The sequence below is a fragment of the Pelecanus crispus genome, chromosome W (genome assembly GCF_030463565.1).
Source record: "Pelecanus crispus isolate bPelCri1 chromosome W, bPelCri1.pri, whole genome shotgun sequence".
NCBI classification, from domain to species: Eukaryota; Metazoa; Chordata; class Aves; order Pelecaniformes; family Pelecanidae; genus Pelecanus; species Pelecanus crispus.
The window spans coordinates 11,446,936-11,470,533 of NC_134675.1; the positions used below are offsets into that span (position 1 = coordinate 11,446,936).

General features: G+C 49.7%; 1 protein-coding gene across 3 annotated transcripts in view; it reads left to right on the forward strand.

The window, feature by feature from the left end:
• LOC142596527 (protein FAM219A-like) overlaps positions 1-23,598 on the forward strand; it is a 97,076-nt gene that overhangs the window by 53,541 nt on the left and 19,937 nt on the right. For 2 of the 3 annotated variants that reach the window (XM_075725677.1, XM_075725678.1), the window contains exon 2: positions 4,222-4,278. In XM_075725677.1, coding sequence (XP_075581792.1) covers positions 4,222-4,278 — 57 coding nt within the window. Of the gene's footprint in view, positions 1-4,221; positions 4,322-23,598 lie in introns of all 3 variants that reach the window. The other variant, XM_075725676.1, reaches the window with a different exon arrangement.

Genomic DNA, 23,598 nt, shown 5'->3' on the forward strand with positions numbered 1-23,598 from the left:
CAGAGGAAGGCAACAAAGCTGGTGAAAGGGCTGGAAGGCATGTCCTATGAGGAGAGGCTAAGGACTCTGGGTTTGTCTAGTTTGGAGAGAAGGAGGCTGAGGGGCAACCTCATTGCTGTCTACAGTTTCCTGAGGAGGGGAAGTGGAGAGGGAGGTGCTGATCTCTTCTCCCTGGCATCCAGTGACAGGACTTGTGGGAACAGTTCAAAGCTGCCTCAGGGGAGGTTCAGACTTGACATTAGGAAGCATTTCTTTACCAAGAGGGTGGTCAAACACTGGAACAGGCTTCCTAGAGAGGTGGTCAATGCCCCAAGCCTGTCAGTGTTTAAGGGGCATTTGGGCAATGCCCTTAATAATATGCTTTAACTTGGTCAGCCCTGAATTGGTCAGGCAGTTGGACTAGATGATAATTGTAGGTCCCTTCCAACTGAAATAGTCTATTCTATTCTGTTCTTTTCACATCATCTGGCCTGGGACTGGTCACACCGCATAGCTGAGATTTTGATGTTGGGGTCAGAGCCGAATGCATCGGTCTAGGGAGGCTTGTAAAAAAGGACAAAATTGCTAAGTGTATTCCAATAGCGAAAGCCTGTGGTGACTCTCAGTGTGCTTCTAGGCATTCACAAGCAAAAGGCTAATTAGTCATGTAAATGCTTTTCTGGGTGTATGAGCTATAGAGAGAGAAATGCGCCCATTCAGTATGCACAGAAGCAAAGCGTGTTTGTACAAAGAGGATGCTCCAGCCGAGCTGCCATGGGAATGCTGTCTTCTCACAGACGGGGTTTGTTACTATGGAGACCTGTCCGTTGCTGCAGAACATATATGAAGTGATGGATGGGAAGTATGACAGTGCCTTGACACTCCTGGGCCAGGGATAGATACGTGCTGGCACTGGGGATGCTGTCTCTGGCCCAGCTCGCTTTCCTTTTGGTTCCATTTTACTCTTTGGAGGGAGCGGGCCTGGCCCACACACGCAGTGGTGGTTGCCCAGACTGCTGGTGCTTTGTGATCCCTCTGCGCTAGTCATGAATCTGTTGTGCAGTGGTAACGTTCCCCTGTGGGTCTGCTGTAGAGGTGCGGTGCTGCTGAGGCAGAAAAGCGTCATTCCAAACCTTGGAGGTGAATTCCTGGTGTGGACTGGCGTTGTTATGGACTCTGCTGGTGTGTCCTTCATCATCCCCACCTCCAGTGTCAGGGGCAGGGGTACAGTCTCCACCAGTTACCAGGCCTCCTCTGTAGTCAGTAGGGGGAAAGGAAGACACATCTCCAGGGATGGACTTGTCTCATTTTAAGATGAGTGTCTAAGACGGGATGGAATTAATCGCTCTTAGAAAATCATCTTTCTCTTCTCTGGTGATCTAGGAAGCCTTTTCTATTTGTTTGGTCTAGAGCCCAGCTTTGAGATTGCTCTAGCTGAGTGCTCTGGTCCAGGACCAGAGTCCAGACCGTCAAAGGCACCTCAGAACATTTCTCCCCATTGCGTCAAGAGGGCTTTGGAAGGTACCCAATTTATCATTATAAGTCCAGTCGCGTTCAGTGCACTGAACTATCACGATTACGGAAGCACAAATAACGTAGGCACCTTTCGTCTAGTCGTGTTGCATGAACTACCACGGCCATACTTAAAGCATCTGGTCGCGTTCAATGACCACTATCACGGCTAGACCAATGAATCAAAGCAATTTATTAAAGCAACAGACACACAGGTTCTTTGGATTACCGGCGATAAATTCACTGACTGCAAGGAACATGCAAATACCAAAAGCATGAATAACACAGATGCATCAAAAGATATAAAGTGACTCTATATAGAGGTTTCTAAGTTTTCCGGGGAGGCACTTGGTATAACCAAGTGTTAGAATCTTACCCAAAGGCATCCCGATGGGGGGGGAAGAGAGGCTCAGCCTGTCGACTGATCCCAGAAGTCAGAGTGGTACACGATGGTATCTTCCCTAACATCCCCTCTCTCTTAAGCTAATTTATACTATTTTTTACCTTTCAGGTGGAGCTTGAGTGACTCTAGTCATACATACTTTTATTATGATTGGTGTAAAACTTTCTCGCTTCGCTTTAAAGGTATAGGCTAGGAAAAATTCAAAGCGCAAGCTCAGTGAGGAGTGGTCGCACCTTAGAGGCGGGTAGGTTTTGGGATGGAGGTGTGTTTTGGTATTATAATGATATTATAATGAGCAAAGTTTACCAAAGGGCAGCATTTTGTCAAAACCATGACAGGTTGTTGGCCCAGGGTCTCATATTATACCCTTTCCTATTGTCCTTCTTCATTCATCCATCGTTTGCCCAAGTTGTCGCAGTGTTCCATTATACTGCACTCTGTTCCTTTGGTAAGTACATCTACAATAAACTGTTTGCCATGTTCTGGCACAGTCAGGACTAGACAGGGACTAAAAGCAGCAGCAATAAGGTGACAAATGCTTTGTCTTTTCATGTCTGTAGATAGACCAAGTCTCTGGGCTTGACGGAGTGTACTGGGGAATCCAAGGGCACAGGAGCTGCCCCGGCTGGGCAGAATGCTTCACAGCAGTCCCATCTGGGGTGCCACACAGAGCCTGGCCACGGTGTCTCCACACCGCTCCACCCTCCGGGCAGTTCCTCTTAGAGCCAACACACCAAGTTCCCCTGGTGTTGCCGACGTCTAAGGTTGCAGGCCCAGGGAACTTCCGTGAAATGGATTCCTTGCATGCCAGCTGCACTGCACCCTGGAGGCTTCTTCAGTGCTGTGCCTTTCCTAAAATTGTGAATCTAAGTTTAATCTCTAAATCATCTCCAGCAATTACTCCACATCCCCTTCTGCTGTTCATGCAAATGGATGTCTGATGTCACTGGCAGGTTACCCACAAGGAGAAGCTACTTGTCAGCACATCAGCTACCAAGAAAAGTAGGGGCTGGTTTTGATTTAAAGAGTTTAAGTATAATTTTAACAGTTTGAACCTGAGCTAGTCCATGTGGCCAGGCCCTTTCCCTGCTATGTGAACTGCTGGCTGTGGGTTCCTTCCACATGGGAGCTCACATGTTCAAGTGCTGGACTGCACCAGCACAAGAGGCAGTATCTGGTCATTGCACCATGTCCTTTACCATAACATGTCTACTCCTATGCCTTCCTGCAGCCAGCAGATTGGGGCTCCAAGGACTTGGTTGTGTTCAGTAGCACTAGGAAGCATACAGCTCTTGGAGTCATGCTCTTTAAAAATGGCTGTATCCTGCCTTTTCCCAGACTGTCAGAGAAAAGGTTCTCATCTGGGAAGCCTGGACCCGGGTGGTGGCCTGCCACTTACCACCTTACACATCCCACATATATATATATATATATATGCATGTTCAATTTAGTTTCTAGCTTCTAGGTGGGAAGAAGTGAACGTGTTTGAAAACCAATTTTAATTTTCACTGTGGTACTAAATAGAGACAGTTCCAACAGGTTTGAAGTTTGCCATGAAAGGACTTTAAATATTTTCATCAGTGCTGGAGCTGCCTGAATTGGTAGTTTGTCTATCTGAATCCTTTGATGCACTGTACCATAGAGTACAACACTACCTGAATTAGTTTGTCTGCAAGTAGGTGTGATGGGGCAGACTCCATGTTTGGGGAGCTTTGGTTTTTGGGGGGATTTCAGTGACAGTGAAAGGTGCTGTGCTGACAGATACTGAAATGAAATCTTTCCAGTTAGCCACAAAATAGGTCCAGATTGGGAAGTACAGACTTCTTCATTCCTCTTGAAGAGGGACCGGAGATTGAATTCTTTTACTCATTCAGTCCTCATTTCTTCTGAGCTGGACTTTCACACAGCTGGTTATGAGCTTTTTAGTTTTAATCATGAGGTTGACTGGTACACTTGGAACTCAGATGAAACTGTAAATGCGTTTCATACAACACCCCAAAAAGTCATCACAAGAAAATGGTTTTGGACTACTGCCAGCCTAGGCTGAATTTGAACTGGTGACCCACCCTCCATATTTTATTCCCAGTATCATCCATCATATAAGTCAGATGTTGAAATCTGGTGTTTTCAGAGGTACTTTTAACATACTAAACGTGCTTCCAAAGTTCTGTGTTTTGCCCCTAGGTTTCAGCCATTCAAAACACCAGCATGTTCTCTGTTCCCTCTGAATGCGGGTGGGAATGGACTCACCTAACAGCCAGTTAGAGAAGAGACTGCATAACTTTTAGCTAAACCATTCTGTTTTGTTTCATTTTCTTTCTTAACAGGATCCAACAGCTGCATCTATTTCGGACAGAGATTGTGATACGAGAGAGGGAGAGACTGTAGCCATGAACTATAAGCCGTCCCCACTTCAAGTGAAATTAGGTGAGTCTTTGCTGATGGAGAGTGAAAAGGCTGAATCCAATGTCTGAAATGTGGTGAGGTGCTCATGAGATCATATGCAGATCTCCATGCACGTGGCTGAGCATGCCAGCTCAGCTCAGACAACTCACAGAGCAGTTTATCAGTGTGATTCTGCTCCTCAGGGAACTGACCTACAAACATACAAGGACCCTTTATCTTGGGCTGCAGTAGAGGAAGGAAGCTATGCCTTGAAAGGAAGGCATAGCTTTTTAAACCTACAGATTTTTATCAGGCTAAGATCAAGGCTTGGCCAGAAAAAGACTGAAGATGATATAAAAGGACTGTAAAAAGAAGAGAAGACAGGATAACTGCAAACAAAAGGGAAAGGATCCGAGACATAGACTGCCAGGAAAAGATAGAGCTGTGTTACTGTGAGGTGGAGGGTTTGTAGGTTTGTAAAGGTTCACACAGAAATATTTGTGCTATTTCTGAGCAATATCTTTGAAGTTCTGGAAGCACAGTCATCATATTAGCACAATACTCTGCTTCCTCACAAGGCTAATGCTTACAAGAGGACAGCAATCCACGCATGGCTGTCCTGCCTCCAAAACCTGAGCCACTGTTGTGCCACACAGACTCAAGAACCTGACAAGGGACAGGTCAAAGAAATAGTGTGCGTTTTCCTCAGAGCATGGATAACAAATGGGAATCTAAGTCTGGAAAATTTCCCACAGGAGCAGGAAGTAGTCCCCTGGTTGTCCTTCACATCAGAAAAAATGACATAGAATCATAGAATCGTTTAGGTTGGAAAAGACCTTTAAGATCATCCAGTCCAACCATTAACCTACACTACCAAGTACACATGAAACCAATCAAGGCTAGACTAGACTAAACCATGTCCCAAAGTGCCACATCTACCCGTTTTTTGAACACTTCCAGGGATGGTGACTCCACCACCTCTCTGGGCAGCCTGTTCCAATGCTTGACCACCCTTTCCGTGAAGAAATTTTTCCTAATATCCAACCTAAACCTCTCCTGGCGCAGCATGAGCCCATTTCCTCTCGTCCTATCGCTAACTACATGGGAGAAGAGACCAACACCCACCTCACTAAAACCTCCTTTCAGGTAGTTGTAGAGAGCGATAAGGTCTCCCCTCAGCCTCCTCTTCTCCAGGCTAAACAACCCCAGTTCCCTCAGCCGCTCCTCATAAGGCCTGTGCTCCAGACCCTTCACCAGCTTTGTTGCTCTTCTTTGGACGTGCTCCAGCACCTCAATGTCTTTCTTGTATTGAGGGGCCCAAAACTGGACACAGTATTCCAGGTGCGGCCTCACCAGCACCGAGTACAGGGGCACAATCACCTCCCTGCTCCTGCTGGCCACAGCATTCCTGATACAAGCCAGGATGCTGTTGGCCTTCTTGGCCACCTGGGCACACTGCTGGCTCATGTTCAGCTGGCTGTCGAACAACACCCCCAGGTCCTTTTCAGCCAGGCAGCTTTCCAGCCACTCTTCCCCAGGCCTGTAGTGTTGCATGGGGTTGTTGCGACCCAAGTGCATGACCTGGCACTTGGCCTTTTTAAACCTCATACAGTTGGCCTCGGCCCATTGGTCCAGCCTGTCCAGATCCCTCTGCAGGGCCATCCTCCCCTCCAGCAGATCGACACTCCCACCCAACTTGGTGTCATCTGCAAAACTACTGAGGGTGCACTCAATCCCCTCATCCAGATCATTTATAAAGATATTAAACAAGGCTGGCCCCAAAACAGAGCCCTGGGGAACACCGCTCGTGACTGGCTGCCAACTGGACTTAACTCCATTCACCACTACGCTCTGGGCTCGGCCACCCAACCAGTTTTTTACCCAGCGAATACTGCGCCCATCCAAGACATGAGCTGCCAGCTTCCCAAGGAGAATGCTATGGGAGACTGTGTCAAAGGCTTTACTGAAGTCCAGGTAAATGACATCCACAGCCTTTCCTTCATCCACCAGGCGGGTCACCTTGTCATAAAAGGAGATCAGGTTTGTCAAGCAGGACCTGCCTTTCATGAACCCATGCTGGCTGGGCCCGATCGCCTGGTTGACCTGCACATGCCTGTTGAGTTCCCTCAATATGAACCTCTCCATAATCTTTCCCTGGCACCGAGGTCAGGCTGACAGGCCTGTAGTTCCCCGGGTCCTCCTTCCGGCCCTTCTTGTAGATGGGCGTCATATTGGCAAGCCTCCAGTCATCAGGGACCTCCCCTGTTAACCAGGACTGCTGATAGATGATGGAAAGTGGCTTGGTGAGCTCCTCTGCCAGCTCCCTCAATACTCTCGGGTGGATCCCATCTGGCCCCATGGACTTGTGAGCGTCCAGGTGGCGTAGCAGGTCATTAACTGCTTCCTCCTGGACTATGAGGGCTCCATTCTGCTCCCTGTCCCTGTCTTCCAGCTCAGAGGGCTGAGTACCCTGGGGATGACTGGTCTGGCTGTTAAACACAGAGGCAAAGAAGGCGTTAAGTACCTCAGCCTTTTCCTTGTCCTCGGTGACAATGTTCCCCCCCGCATCCAGCAAAGGATGGAGATTCTCCTTGGCTCTCCTTTTATTGCTGATGTACTTATAAAAACATTTTTTATTATCTTTTACAACATTGGCCAGATTGGGTTCTAACTGGGCTTTTGCTTTTCTAATTTCCTCCCTGCATGACCTAACAAGATCCCTGTACTCTTCCTGAGTTGTCCACCCCTTCTTCCAAAGGCGGTAGACTCTCCTTTTCTCCCTGAGTCCCCACAAAAGCTCCCCATTCAGCCAGGCCGGTCGTTTTCCCTGCCGGTTGGTCTTACGGCACGTGGGGACAGCCCGCTCCTGCGCCCTTAAGACTTCCTTCTTGAAGAAGGCCCAGCCTTCCTGGACCCCTTTGCCTTTCAGGACTGCCTCCCAAGGGACTTTCCCAACCAGCGTCCTGAACAGGCCAAAGTCTGCCCTCCGGAATTCCACGGTAACAGTTTTGCTGCCCCTCCTCTTTACATTGCCCAGAATCGAGAACTCTATCATATCGTGGTCGCTAAGCCCAAGACGGCCTCCGACCACAACATCTCCCACAAGCCCTTCTCTATTAGTAAACAGCAGGTCAAGCGAGGCACCTCCCCTGGTTGGCTCGCTTACCAGCTGCGTCAGAAAGTTATCCTCCACACACTCTAGGAACTTCCGAGACTGTTGCCTCTCTGCTGTATGGTATTTCCAGCAGATGTCCGGCAAGTTGAAGTCCCCCACGAGAACAAGGGCTAGCGACTGCAAGACTTCTGCCAGCCGCTTGTGGAACACTTCATCTACCTCTACATCCTGGTTGGGTGGTCTATAACAGACTCCCAGCTGGACATCTGCCTTGCTGGCCTTCCCCCTCATCCTTACCCATAAGCACTCGCCCTTATCAACACGACTGCCGAGCTCTATACAGTCAAAACACTCCCTAACATACAGAGCCACCCCACCGCCTCTCCTTCCCTGCCTATCCCTTCTGAAGAGCTTATAGCCATCCAGTGCAGCACTCCAGTCATGAGAGTCGTCCCACCACGTTTCTGTGATGGCGACTATGTCATAGCCATCCTGCTGCACAAGGGCTTCCAGCTCCTCCTGTTTGTTGCCCATGCTATGTGCATTGGTGTACATGCACTTGAGGCGGGCTATCGATTTCTCCCCCAATGTTGCCATGCTGCCCCTGGGCTCCTCACTAGCGAGCCTGTTTATATCCCCTTCCCCCTTCAAACCTAGTTTAAAGCCCTCTCAATGAGTCCTGCCAACTCATAGGCAAGGATCCTTTTCCCCTTTGGAGACAGCTGATCTCCATCAGCCGCCAGCAGGCCCGGTGCCATGTAAACCTCCCCATGATCGAAAAAAACAAAATTCCACCGATGGCACCAGCCTCTGAGCCACCTGTTAATCAGCTGGGCTTTCCTGTTCCTTTCAGCATTCTTCCCTGCCATTGATGGGACTGAGGAAAACACTACCTGTGCTCCCGATCCTGCAACCAATCGCCCCAGTGCCCTGAAGTCCCTCTTCATTGCTTTAGGACTTCTCTCTGTAATCTCATCACTGTCAACCTGTACAATCAGCAACGGGTAATAATCGGAGGGCCTTACGAGATCAGGGAGTTTCCTAGTAATGTCCCTAACCCGGGCCCCAGGGAGGCAGCAGACTTCCCTGTGGGATGGGTCTGGAGGGTAGATCGGGCCCTCAGTTCCCCGCAGGAGGGAATTGCCTACCACAATTACCCTCCTTTTTTTCTTAACAGGGGCAGTCGTAATCCGTGGGGTTGACTGACTGGCCCTCGGCAACCCCCTGGCTGGACCTTCGCCTTCACCTCCCTCCTGGCTTGCCTGGCCCTCAACTTCCAGAGCCCCATATCTGTTATGTAAGGGCAGCTGGGAAGGTGAGGGAGGCCGGGAGGGGATTCGCCTGCCTCCCCGGGCAGGGACCTGTTTCCATTCCCCCCCATCTCTTGGATCCCCTCCTTCTGCTTGCCGGCAAGAGCGCAGGGGATCCTGTGCTCCTTGTGGGGCCTCTGCATGCTGCCTTGGCCCCAGGGATGGTAGGGTGTGGCTCCACCAGTCTATTTCCCTCTCACACTCCCTGATACTCCTCAGCCTTTCCACCTCCTCCTTCAGCTCTGCCACCAGGCTGAGGAGATCTTCTCCCGGGTCACAGTGAAGACATTTGCTGTCTCCGCTGCTCTCCGCTACACGCGACAGGCTCAGGCACTCCCTGCAGCCGGCGACCTGGATGGCTGCGTGTTTGTGCGGGAGCTCTGTCTGGGTCTCTGCATTCCTTCTGGCGGCGGCTTTCAGGCGGGTGGTCACCATAGCTGCCAGGTATTCTCCTGAGAGGGCGATGACCACTGCCTAAGTTTCCCTTTGGAACTAGGAGAGGGGGCACGTGGCCTTCCCCGCGCGCCCTGCCCGCGCCAACTGCCGCGCAAACTGACGCGCTACGCCCTGTTTGCCCTTCCTGTTTGCCGCACTCCTGGTCGCTCGCGCTCCCTGGGGGCTGCTTTTATGTGTGGGGGACTTGGCTGCCATCACTCCTGGCCCCGCCCACGCTGCGTCAGAGCTGCTGCACATCAGCAGCTTGCCCTTTCCCGCTCTTTCCCACTCTAGGCGGGGGGCTGGGCTGCCTGCTCTTGCCCTGCGCTTTTTGCCGCCTTAGCAAGAGCGCCCCGGCACGAGCGTCTGCTCTGGAGCCCTTCGCCTCGGTGACATTGACAGGATGCTGCTGGAGCTGGTTGAGGTTGACCTCTTGTAGCGGGTCCAGAGGAGGGCCACAAAAATGGCCAGAGGGATAGAACACCTCTCCCATGAGGAAAGGCTGAGAGAGTTGGGGTTGTTCAGCCTGGAGAAGAGAAGGCTACAGGGAGACCTTATTGTGGCCTTTCAATACTTAAAGCGGGCTTATAAGAAAGATGGGGACAGACTTTTTAATAGGGCCTGTAGCGATAGGACAAGGGGTAGCAATTTTAAACTAAAAGAGAGTAGATTCAGACTAGATATAATGAAGAATTTTTTTTATGATGAGGGTGGTGGAACAGTGGAACAGGTTGCCCAGAGAGGTTGTAGATGCCCCATCCCTGGAAACATTCAAGGTCAGGTTGGATGGGGCTCTGAGGAACCTGATCTAGTTGAAGATGTCCCTGCTCATTTCAGGGGGGTTGGACTAGATGACCTTTAAAGGTCCCTTCCAACCCAAACCATTCTATGATTCTGTGCCATGCTGAAGAAAGCTCTGAAAGAAGTGGGCGCCCAGATGTTCAGTGGAATAGCTCTGGCCCCTACCAAATGAGTGACAGGGAAAGTCAGCAGACAGCTAAGGTTTGAAGAAGATTTGGGGAAGTTTGGGCATTGGTGTATAATTATGAAGAGATGTTCTCTGAAAGATACTGCAAACACTGGTGTTGGCCTCATTTATAAGAGGACCCTTAAAGAAACACCAGAAAAAGGCTGGGAAGCGCCTGTGCAGTCTCAAGGCTCTGCCTGACTATGTGGTAAATTGGATAATCAGACAAATCTGGTCATGGCAATGTAGAAAGGAATGTCACAGAGTAGACCCATGGACGGCAAAGGAAAAGAAAGTGGTTGAATGGGCAAGATCCCGCTGAAAGAGTGATTAGGGAGGAGAAGACAGGTAGCTGGATATGGAAATGTAGCAAAATTATGCAGCAAAGTGGAGGACCTTGAGCTACTGGATATGATACAGGATATGAGTGCATTGGGACAGTAGATCTGTCCTGCAGTCGCAGTCATGAGCATTCTAAAACCAGTGGCTGCTTTTCAGGAAAAGGCAGGGAGCAGCAGTATGTGTTAATGACAGCACAACTCACAGTTTAGTAAAAGATTATCACTGCCAGCTTACTATATGCCACCAGGATCCTTTTTCACTGCCAAGGGAGTTCTGTAATGTTATTAGAGAGAGAATTACTACTGAAATAGTTGTTTTGGATAATTTAACATCAGGAATCAGGTTGGAGAGCAACTGATATAATTATTGGTATGTCTGAGATATTCTTGCATTTCTAGGCAATAAAAATATCGTCCAGAGATTCACTAACGTGACAGGAAGTGGTGCTATTTTAGACTTGGCTTTGGTAAGTCATGAGGATGTTATAGAAGACCTGATCATAGGAAATAGATTTGGATTCAGGGATAACAAGTTCAATTCATGCAAATTAAATGAAAAGGTAATTTGAGGTAGATCTATAACAGCATTCAGTTTTATAAATTAAGTGCTTAAGCAAAGCCAGTAGATTGAGAAGCCCAGGAACTCAAAACACATCAGGTAGTGTTGAAGGAGAAAGTATCAGAAGAAAGGAGATTGCTAATGGAGTTCTCCAACAGACATTTCATTTATATGTTCACTAATGACTGACACATAAAGCAATAGTTGGCAAAGAAAATTTAATCATAACAGCAGTGACAAAGTTGCAATAAGAAGTCAAAGGGCGATCAAAAGAGACTTCAGGGCCTTGGGACAACTGGTTAAGGGATCAGGAACACAAGTAGTTTTTTCCTCTGTCCTTCCAGTTGCAGGGAATGATGAAGGAAGAAACAGGGAGACCCAGCTGATCAGTACCTGGCTCCATGACTGGTGTCACCAGCAGAATTTGGGTTTTTTTGGTCACGGGTCGGTCTACACAACACCAGGCCTGCTGGCGACAGATGGGGTACAACTGCCTCAAAGGGGGAAAAGGATCTTTGCACAGGAGTTAGCAGGGCTCGTTGAAAGAGCTTTAAACTAGATTTGAAGGGGGAAAGGGATAAAACCGGGCTCGCTTAGAGATAAGGGTGGGGGCGGCACAACAATGTTTGAGGGACAGTGTGCTAGCGAGGTCCTTCAGTCTGCTCCACGATGTCCTGAGTACAGTGGAGCACATTTGAAATGTCTCTATACTAATGCGCGCAGCACCTTAGCCAACTCAGTGGGGACAGAGGATGGAGATCCATGTGGCAGCAAAGACGCAAGGGTTGTCAATGCGTTAGAAACCACGGAAGCACCTGAGAACAGTCATATAGGAATTAGGGCTTCTCCCAAAAAAAAGGTGGCAAGATCAATAGCCCAACTGAAGTGCATCTACACCAGTGCACTCAGCATGGGCATCAAACAGGAGGAGTTAGAAGCCTTTGTGCAGCTGGAAAACTATGATATAATTACAATCACAGAAACATGGTGGAATGACTTACACAACTGGAGTGCTGCAATGTCTAAAATGTCATTGATTTGATTTAGTAGATGACTTTGGGTTCCATCTGTCATCACAGTCTTTCAAAGCAGAAGAGATGGTGTGTGGTGTTGGACTGTTGCATACTGAAGCCAGTTCTGCTTCTAACACTACTGCACTTTGTTCAGTTTCATCAAAGATCATCTTCATTAAGCTGGGCGATTCTTACTGTAATACCATTGATGTGGCATATAGCAACCATAGAAGAGATGACATAGAGTATTATAGAGCAATTAACATCATACAATTCAGTTCATTGGCTATTTTCACCCAAAATCAAATCCCCTTGAGGTACACATTGGACTTGCCCATCCTTTTGCATCACCCACCAAGTGCACCCAGGTCCTTGAGCAAAAGCAATCCCACGAATGGGTTTGCCTTTGCCAGAGGGGGAAGTCACCCAGACTGTCTTCCCCAGCATATTTTTCATGTGCACTACAGGGACTTTATCTCCTTCTACAGTACGTAGAAGTTTTGATTGGGCAGGGCCAGCTCGATTGGCAGATCCCCTGGTGTTGACTAACCAGGTGGCTTTTGCTAAATGTGTATCCCAATGTTTGAATGTCCCACCGCGCATTGCTTTCAGGGTAGTCTTTAACAGTCCATTGTATTGCTCGATTTTCCCAGAGACTGGTGCATGCTAAGGGATGTGATATACCCACTCAATGCCGTGCTCTTTGGCCCAGGTGTCTATGAGGTTGTTTCGGAAATGAGTCCCGTTGTCTGACTCAATTCTTTCTGGGGTGCCATGTCGCCACAGGACTTGCTTTTCAAGGCCCAGGATAGTGTTCCGGGCGGTGGCATGGGGCACGGGATATGTTTCCAGCCATCTGGTGGTTGCTTCCACCATGGTGAGCACATAGCGCTTGCCTTGAGGGGTCTGTGGGAGTGTGATATAATCAGTCTGCCAGGCCTCCCCATATTTATATTTCAGCCATCGCCCACCATACCAGAGGGTCGTGAACCACTTCGCTTACTAGATTGCAGCGCATGTTTCACATTCATGGATAACCTCTGCAATACTGTCCATAGTTAAGTCCACCCCTCGATCACAAGCCCATCTATATGTTGCATCTCTTTGCTGATGGCCTGAGGTGTCATGGGCCCACAGAGCTATAAATAATTCACCCTGATGTTGCCAGTCCAGATCCACCTGAGCCACTTCAATCTTAGCAGCTGTCCTGGTTTCAGCTGGGATAGTTAATTTTCTTCCTAGTAGCAGGCATAGTGCTGTGTTTTGGATTTAGTAGGAGAATAATGTTGATAACACCCTGATGTTTTTAGTTGTTGCTAAGTACTGCTTATGCTAGTCAAGGACTTTTCAGCTTCCCATGCTCTGCCAGGTACACAAGAAACTGGGAGGGGGCACAGCCAGAATAGTTGATCCAAACTGACCAAAGGGCTATTCCATAGCATATGGCATCATGCTCAGTATAGAAACCGGGGGGGGTTGGCTGGGGAGATGCGATCGCTGCTCGGGAACTGTCTGGGTATCGGTTGGCGGGTGGTGAGCATCACATGCTTTGTATATTGTTATTATTATTACCATTATTATATTGTTATTATTATCATTACTATTTTACTTTATTTCAATTCTTAAACTGTTCTTATCTCAACCCGGGAGTGTTTCTCACTATTACTCCTCCGATTCTCTCCCCCATCCCATCAGGGCAGGGGGAGTGAGCGAGCGGCTGCATGGTGCTTAGTTGCTGGCTGGGGTTAAACCACGACAGCAGCCTGATACACCTGCTGGTTGTTTTGATGTTCTTCAGTGGCCCGAATCTTGGGTATGTGAGCATCTACGTGATGTACTTTTACAACCAGGTTCTCTACCCGGGCAGCAATATCTTGCCACAATGCGGCAGCCCAGATGGGTTTGCCTCTGCGCTGCCAGTTGCTCTACTTCATTGCTGCAACCACCCCCACAGGGCATTTGCCACCATCCATGAGTCGATATAAAGTACTGGTCACTTTTCTCTTTCAGCAATATCTAAAGCCAGCTGGATGGCTTTCACCTCTGCAAACTGACTCGACTCCCCTTCTCCTTCAGCACTTTCTGCGACTTGTCCTATAGGACTCCATACAGCAGCTTTCCACCTCCGATGCTTTCCCACAAGATGACAGGACCCATCAGTGAACAGGGCATATTGCTTTTCATTTTCTGGCAATTTATTATACAGTGGGGCCTCCTCAGCACGTGTCACCTCCTCCTCTGGTGATATTCTGAAGTTTTTGCCTTCTGGCCAGTCCATGATCACTTCCAAGATTCCTGGGCGACTGGGGTTTCCTATTCGAGCCCGTTGTGTGAATAGCGCAACCCACTTCCTCCACGTAGCATCAGTTGCATGATGTGTAGAGGGCACCCTCCCTTTGAACATCCAGCCCAACACCGGCAGTCAGGGTGCCAGCAGGAGCTGTGCTTCAGTACCAACCACTTCTGAAGCAGCTCAAACCCCTTCATATGGTGCCAATATCTCTTTCTCAGTTGGAGGATAGCGGTCTTTGGATCCTCTGTATCCCCGACTCCAAAACCCTAGGGGTCGACCTCGAGTCTCCCCTGGTGCTTTCTGCCAGAGGCTCCAGGTAGGGCCATTCTCCCCAGCTGCGGTGTAGAGCACATTCTTAATATCCTGCCCTGCCCGGACTGGCCCAAGGGCTACTGCATGAACTATCTCCCGTTTAATTTGTTCAAAGGCTTGTTGTTGCTCAGGGCCCCATTTGAAATCATTCTTCTTCCGGGTCACTTGATAGAGAGGGCTTAGGATCTGACTGTAATTTGGAATATGCATTCTCCAAAAACCCACAACGCCTAAGAAAGCTTGTGTTTCCTTTTTGCTAGTTGGTGGGGACATAGCTGTTATTTTGTTGATCACATCCATTGGGATCTGATGACGTCCATCTTGCCATTTTATTCCTAGGAACTGGATGTCCTGTGCAGGTCCCTCGACCTTACTTTGTTTTATGGCAAAACCAGCCTTCAGAAGGATTTGGACTATTTTCTTTGCCTTCTCAAAAACTTCTTCTGCTGTATTGCCCCACACAATGATGTCATCAATGTACTGCAGATGTTCTGGAGCTTCACCCTGTTCCAGTGCCGTCTGGATCAGTCCATGGCAAATGGTGGGGCTGTGCTTCCACCCCTGGGGCAGTCGGTTCCAGGTGTACTGAACACCCCTCCAGGTAAAAGCAAACTGGGGCCTGCACTCTACTGCCAAAGGGATGGAGAGCAATGCATGAGCGATGTCCATTGTGGCATACCACTTAGCTGCCTTTGACTCCAGTTCGTATTGAAGTTCTAGCATGTCTGGCACGGCAGCACTCAGCGGCGGTGTAACTTCGTTCAGGCCACGATAGTCCACTGTTAGTCTCCACTCCCCATTAGACTTTCGCACTGGCCATATGGGACTGTTAAAGGGTGAGCGAGTCTTGCTGATCACTCCCTGGCTCTCCAGTCGATGAATCAGGTTATGGATGCGAATCAGGGAGTCTTGGTTGGCGCGATATTGGCACCGGTGCACTGTTGTGGTAGTGATCGGCACCTGTTCTTCTTCGACCCTCAGCAACCCCACAATAGAAGGGTCCTCAGAGACCAGACAAGGTGGACAACTGTTTAATTCCCTGCGTCTCCAAGGCAGCTATACCAAAAGCCCACCAGTACCTTTTTGGGTCCTTGAAATACCCTCTCCTGAGACAGTCTATGCCAAGGATGCACAGAGCGTCTGGGCCAGTCACAATGGGGTGCTTCTGCCACTCATTCCCAGTTAGGCTCACTTCAGCTTCCAGTATAGTGAGCTGTTGGGATCCCCCTGTCACTCCAGACATACAGATGGGTTCTGCCCCTCTATAGCTTGATGGCATTAGGGTACCCTGTGCACGTGTGTCCCCTAGAGCCTTCTACTCCTGTGGGTCTGATGTGCCAGGCCATCGAATCCACACAGTCCAGTAAACCCGGTTGTCCCTTTCCTCCACCTGGCTGGAGGCAGGGCCCCTCTAACACTGGTCACAGTATTTGCTGTTCACTTCCTGTAAATGTGAATCAAAAGTCCCTTGATTAAGATCGGAAGTAAAATTAGCCCTCTTACTCTGTCTGGGGAACTGCTCACTGGAAACTGGAGCTGCAATTTTCGTGGAAGAACCGCCTTTTGTAATAGTTTTTCCTTGCAACTCACTCACATGTGCCTCTAAGGTCGAGGTAGATTTTCCATCCCACTTCCTCATGTCCTCTCCGTGATCACGCAGGTAAAACCACAGGGTGCCCCGTGGTGTATATTCTCTATATCTTCTCTCTCTTGAGCAGAAGGATATTGACTCCTAATGGCTGAGACACTGGTCCGTGCAGGTGGGGAGTAGGACATATCCTCTCTGAGTTGCTGGAACTCCCGGCACATTTTTTCAGACAGTTTTTCCACAGCCGAGACACAGACCCGTAGGGAGGAGGAGATACTTTCTTCATATTCCTGGAGTCGGCCAGCCACTTCATCCACCGTTGGTGCCTCTTCATCTTTCCAGGCCAGTATTGCCAATCAGTTGGCGTACAATGCTGGTGTGTTCTGTACCACCTTCCGCCACATGGGTTGTGTGCACCTGACTTCATCTGGATCTTTGGGTAACTGCTCATCATTCAGGTCACTATAAATCACCTCCAGCACGCCTAATTCCCTCAGGTACTGGATACCCTTCTCTACAGTGGTCCATTTGCCTGGGCGATATATAACATCCTCCTCGAAGGGATACCTTTCCTTCACGCTTGACAGAAGTCGCCTCCAGAGGCTGAGGTTTTGTGCCCCTTTTCCAATTGCTTTGTCAATGCCCCCTTCCCTGGAAAGGGATCCCAGCTGCTTGGCTTCCTTACCCTCTAATTCCAGGCTACTGGCCCCGTTATCCCAGCATCGCAGCAGCCAGGTGATGATGTGCTCGCCTGCACGATGACTGAAATCTTTTCGTATATCTCGCAGCTCACTCAGGGATAGGGATCGGGTGGTTACCATCTTATTTACTGGTTCTGCCTCTTCCTCCTCTGGTTGTCGTGAAGGCCCTGGTTCATCTTCATCCTTTACTAAATGTGCCGATTTTCTTTTGTATTTTTTCTTGTGTATAGGGGCAACTGATACTGGCGCGGGTTGGTTCTCTGGTTTAGCCACAGTGCCTGTCACTGGGGTTGGAGTGGCTGCAGTGCCTGTGGTGGGTGTTGGAGTAGCCGCAGTGGCTGTGGCCGGGGTTGGAGTAGCTGCAGTGCCTGTTGTTTTGTCATCAGATCCAGAGACCTTCTCGTTCCCTTGAGGGTTCTGAATAGTGCTGACCACGACTCAATAGGCATGGGCCAGTCCCCAGCATGTTGCAGTGATTTGTGCTTCTCTGGAGTTGCCAGGGTGACAACTTACTTTTTCCAAATACTTTTCTAGTTCTTCAGGATTCTGCACTTGTTCAGGGGTGAAGTTCCAAAACACTGGAGGTGCCCACTGCCCTAGGTACTTGCCCATACTATCCCACACACCCTGCCACTCATAACTATCCCGCCTTGGGGCAGATCTCTGGATGATATTCTTAAATTGCTTACTAACCTTTGTCAAAACCGAAACAATATTCCCCAAGAAATACCAATAGAAGTATCTTAACTGCCCAGGGATGTTCAAGATACTGAAAAGTTATTGTAATGAAGGAGGAAACATGATAGAAGAAGGTGGCGAAGGTGCCATTCTCTACTTCATCCACAAAAAACCTCTCAGAGGAAGAAGTATAATTGCTAATTCTCTCCATGAGGTTGTACCCGAAGTACAGTAATGACTTCTGTATGAAACCCAAATACCAAAGAATGCTCAAGGTCAGGTTTTTGATAAGGAACCTCCCAAGCAAAATATCACTAATCACTGCGCAGTATAGCACACTGCACAAACCAACACCAAGCTTTTACATGTACAGCAAGAAAAAGAACATGGCGCAGATCAGATGAACTAATGCTGTGACTGGGAACTGTTAACAGATTCCTTAATACACTCTGGTTAATCTGTTATTGTCTCAAACCCTTCGAGCCCCACGTTGAAATAAAATAAAGTAAAATTGTAGTAGTAGTAGTAATAATGACAATATGATAATAATATACAAAGCAAGTGATGCACAGTGCAATTTCTCACCACCCGCCGACCAAGACCCAGCCAGTTCCCGAGCAGTGATTGCTGCTCCCCAGCCAACTCCCCCCAGTTTATATACTGAGCATGATGTCTTAAGGTATGGAATAGACCTTTGGTCAGTTTGGATCAACTCTTTTGGCTGTGCCCCCTCCCAGTTTCTTGTGCACCTGGCAGAGCCTGGGAAGCTGAAAAGTCCTTGACTAGCATAAGCAGTACTCAGCAACAACTAAAAACATCAGTGTGTTATCAACATTCTTCTCCTACTAAATCCAAACCATAGCACTATGCCAGCTACTAGAAAGAAAATTAACTCTATCCCAGCCAAAACCAGGACAGATGGCTAGAAACTCTTCAGAAGAGATAGGCAAGCAACGAGAGTCAGTGGGGTAGCCCTGTATGTTAGCAAGTGTTTGACTGTCTAGAGCTTGACAATGGTGATGAAAGGGTTGAGTGTTCATGGGTAAGAATCAGTGGAAAGGCCAACAAGGCAGATAGAATCATAGAATGCTTTGGGTTGGAAGGGAACTTTAGAGGTCATCTAGCCCAACCACCCTGCAGTGAGCAGGGACAGCTTTCACTAGATCAGGTTGCTCAGAGCCCCATCCAACCTGACCTTGAATGTTTCTGGGGACGGGGCCTCCACTACCTCTCTGGGCAACCCATTCCAGTGTTTCACCACCCTCATTTTAAAAAATTTCTTCCTTATATCCAGTCTAAATCTATTCTTCTTTAGTTTAAATCCATTATTCCTTGTCCTGTCACAACAGGCCTTGCTAAAAAGATTGCCCCCATCCTTCCTGTAGGCCCCCTTTAAGTACTGGAAGGTCGCAATAACATCTCCCCGCAGCCTTCCCTTCTCCAGGCTGAACAACCCCAACTCTCTCAGCCTGTCCTCATAGGAGAGGTGCTCCAGCCCTCGGATCATTTTTGTGGCACTCCTCTGGACCCGCTCCAACAGGTCCATGTCCTTCTTGTGCTGAGGGCCCCAGAGCTGGACGCAGTACTCCAGGTGGGGTCTCACCAGAGCAGAGTAGAGGGGCAGAATCACCTCCCTCGACCTGCTGGCCACGCTTCTTTTGATGCAGCCCACGATACGGTTGGCTTTCTGGGCTGCAAGCGCACATTGTTGGCTCACATCCAGCTTTTAATCTACCAGTACCCCCAAGTCCTTCTCCGCAGGGATGCTCTCAATCCCTTCATCCCCCAGCCTGTACTGATATCGGGGGTTGCCCCGACCCAGGTGCAGGACCTTGCACTTGGCCTTGTTGAATGTCTTGGGGTTCACACAGGCCAACCTCTCCAGCTTGTCCAGGTCTCTTTGGATGACATCTCGTCCTCCTGGTGTGTCAACCACACCACTCAGCTTGGTGTCGTCTGCAAACTTGCTGAGGGTGCACTCGATCCCACTATGTCACTGATGAAGATATTAAACAGCACCGGTCCCAGTACGGACCCCTGAGGGACCCCACTTGTCACCGGTCTCCATGTGGACATCGAGCCATTGACCACGACCCTCTGGATGCGACCATCCAGCCAATTCCTTATCCACCAAACAGTCCACCCATCATAATATGGTATGAGTCTGTTAACATGGTGGGAGCCTGTTACAGACCACCCAGCCAGGATGAAGAGGCAGATGAAATATTGTATAAGCAGCTGGGAGAAGTCTCATGATTGCTAGCCCTTTTTCTCCTGGGGGACTTCAACTTACCAGATATCTGCTGGAAATACAATACAGCGGAGAGGAAACAGTCTCAGAGGTTCCTGGAATGTGTCGAAGATTACTTCCTGCCACATTTGGTGAGCTAGCCAAGTAGGGAACGTGCCCCGCTAGACCTCTTGTTTGCAAACAGAGAAGGAGTTGTGGGTGATGTGATGGTTGGAGGCTGTCTTGGGCAGAGTGATCATGAAATGATAGAGTTTTCGATTCTCAGAGAACTAAGGAGGGGGGTTAGCAGAACTGCTACCTTGGACTTCCAGGAAGGCAGACTTTGCCCTATTTAGGGGCCTGGTTAACAGAGTCCCTTGGGAGGCAGTCCTGAAGGGCAAAGGGGTCCAGGAAGGCTGGACATTTTTCAAGAAGGAAATCTTAAAGGTGCAGAAGCAGGCCATCCCCATGTGCCGAAAGACGAGCCGGCAGGGAAGAACCAGTCTGGCTGGGACTCAGGAAAAAAAAGAGAGTTTATGACCTTTGGAAGTAGGGGCAGGCAACTCAGGAGGACTACAAAGATGTCATGAGGTTATGCAGGGAGAAAATTAGAAGGGCCAAAGCCCAACTAGAACTTAATCTGGCTACTGCCATAAAAGACAATAAAAAATGTTTCTATAAATACACTAGCAACAGAAGGAGGGCTAAGGAGACTCTCCACCCTTCATTGGATGCAGGGGGAAACATAGTGACCAAGGATGAGGAAAAGGCTGAGGTACTTAATGCCTTCTTTGCCTCAGTCTTTAAGAGTAAGACCAGTTATTCTCGGGGCACCCAGCCCCCTGAGCTGAAAGACAGGGACGGGGAGCAGAATGGAGCCCCCATAATCCAAGGGGAAATGGTTAGCGACCTGCTACACCACTTAGACACACACAAGTCTATGGGGCTGGATGGGATCCACCCAAGGGTACTGAGGGAGCTGGCGGAAGTGCTCACCAAGCCGCTTTTAGTCCTTTATCAGCAGTCCTGCCTAACCGGGGAGGTCCCAGTTGACTGGAGGTTAGCCAATGTGACGCCCATCTGCAAGAAGGGCTGGAAGGAGGATCTGGGGAACTACAGGCCTGTCAGCCTGACCTTGGTGCTGGGGAAGGTTATGGAGCAGATGATCTTGAGTGCCGTCACATGGCACGTACAGGACAATGAGGTGATCAGGCCCAGTCAGCATGGGTTTAGGAAAGGCAGGACCTGCTTGACTAACCTGATCTCCTTCTATGACAAGGTAACCTGCTTAGTGGATGAGGAAAAGGCTGTGGATGTTGTTTACCTGGACTTTAGTAAAGCCTTTGACACCATTTCCCACAGGATTCTCCTGGAGAAACTGGCTGCTTCTGGCTTGGACAGGTGTACTCTTCACTGGGTAAAAAACTGGCTGGATGGCAGGACCCAAAGAGTTGTGGTGAATGGAGTTAAATCCAGTTGGTGGCTGGTCACAAGGGGTGTTCCCCAGGGCTCTGTTTTGGGGCCAGTCTTGTTTAATATCTTTATCAATGATCTGGATGAGGGGATCAAGTGCACCCTCAGTAAGTTTGCAGATGACACCAAACTGGGTGGGAGTGCTGAGCTGCTTGAGGGTAGAAGGGCTCTACAGAGGGATCTGGACAGGCTGGATCGATGGGCCGAGGCCAATTATATGAGATTCATCAAGGCTAAGCGTCGGGTCCTGCACTTGGGTCGCAACAACCCCATGCAAAACTACAGGCTTGAGGAAGAGTGGCTAGAAAGCAGCCCGGTGGAAAAGGATCTGGGGGTGGTGGTCGATAGCCATCCGAATACGAGGCGGCAGCGTACCCAGGTGGCCAAGAAGGCCAACAGCATCCTGGCTTGTGTCAGGAATAGTGTGGCCAGCAGGAGAAGGGAAGTGATTGTCCCCCTGTACTCGGCACTGGTGAGGCCACACCTGGAATACTGTGTCCAGTTTTGGGCCCCTCAATACAAGAAAGACATTGAGGTGCTGGAGCACGTCCAAAGAAGAGCAACAAAGCTGGTGAAGGGTCTGGAGCACAAATCTTATGAGGAGCGGCTGAGGAAACCGGTTTTGTTTAGCCTGGAGAAGAGGAGGCTGAGGGGAGACCTTATCGCTCTCTACAATTACCTGAAAGGAGGTTGTAGCAAGGTGGGTGTTGGACTCTTTTCCCAAGCAACAAGTGATAGGACTAGAGGAAATGGCCTCAAGTTGCGCCAGGGGAGGCTTAGATTGGATATGAGGAAAAATTTCTTCACCAAAAGGATTATCAAGCATTGTAACAGGCTGCCCAGGGGAGTGGTTGAGTCCCCCATCCCTGGAGGTATTTAAAAGATATGTCATTCACCGAGGCAAAGGGCTCCGGAGCAGACGCTCACGCCGGGGCACTCTTGCTAAGGCGGCAAAAAGTGCAGGGAGAGAGCAGGCAGCCCAGCCCCCCGCCTAGAGCGGGAAAGAGCGGGAAAGGGCGAGCTGCTGACGTGCAGCAGCTCTGACGCAGTGTGGGCAGGGCCAGGAGTGATGGCGGCGAAACCCCCCCCCACCTATAAAAGCAGCCCCCAGGGAGCGCAAGCGACCAGGAGCGAGGCGAACAGGATGGGCAAACAGGGCATGGCACATCAGGAGGGCATGGTGCGTCAGTTTGCGCGGGCAGGGCGTGCGGGGAAGGCCAGGTCCCCCTCCTAGCTCAAGAGGTAGGTTCGGTAAGTTCAGCTGGTGAGAGGGAGCCTAGGCATGGCCATGGTATCCACCCGGCAGAAGCCTGTATCCTCTGCACTACCCAGAAAGGCTGTATCCACCCAGACTGAGCTCCCACGGAAACACACAGCCATCCAGGTCTCCGGCTGCAGGGAGTGCCACCAGCTTGCTCTGGGAACAGATGGCAGTGGAGCAAACAGCTGTGTGCGCTGTGACCAAGTGGACTATCTACTCAGCTTGGTGGCAGAGCTAAGAGAGGAAGTAGACAGGCTACGGAGCATCAGGGAATCTGAGCAAGAGATAGACAGGTGGAACCATGCTCTGAGCTCCCAGAAACCTGACCAGGGACAGCCTCCAGAAAAAGCCTGTGACCAAAGGGATCCAGTATCCTCCCCCCACCAGGATGTAGGCAGGGTCTTAGAGGGAAGCGGTGAGTGGAAACATGTCCACAATCGGGGCGGCAAGCGAGCCCTTTCCTTGCCCACCGTGACACCCCAGGTGCCTCTGCACAATAGGTACGAGGCTCTAGATGTGGAGGACCAGTCAGTGGACGATGTGGGCGTCGTTCCATCTACACCAGAAGAGTTGCCAAGATCACAAAGACCTACCCCCCATATTACTACCACCTCCACAAGGAAGAAAAGATGGGTCACAGTCATAGGAGACTCCCTCCTGAGGGGAACAGAGGGTCCAATATGCCGGGTGGACCCTCCTCATAGGGAAGTCTGCTGCCTGCCAGGAGCCCGGGTCAGAGATATCACCAGGAGACTTCCCAGCCTGGTATGGCCCTTGGACTACTACCCCAACTAATCCATGTGGGTGGTGACGAAGTTGCAGTGCACAGCCCAAGGGTGATTAAAAGAGACTTCAGGGCCTTGGGACGGTTAGTGAGGCAACTGGGGGCACAGGTCATCTTTTCCTCCCTCCTTCCAGTTGTGGGAGGTGACATCGGTAGGAACAGGCAGATCAAATCTCTTAATACATGGCTCCGTGGCTGGTGCCACTGTCACAACTTTGGGTTTTTTGACAATGGGACAGCCTACATGGCACCAGGCTTG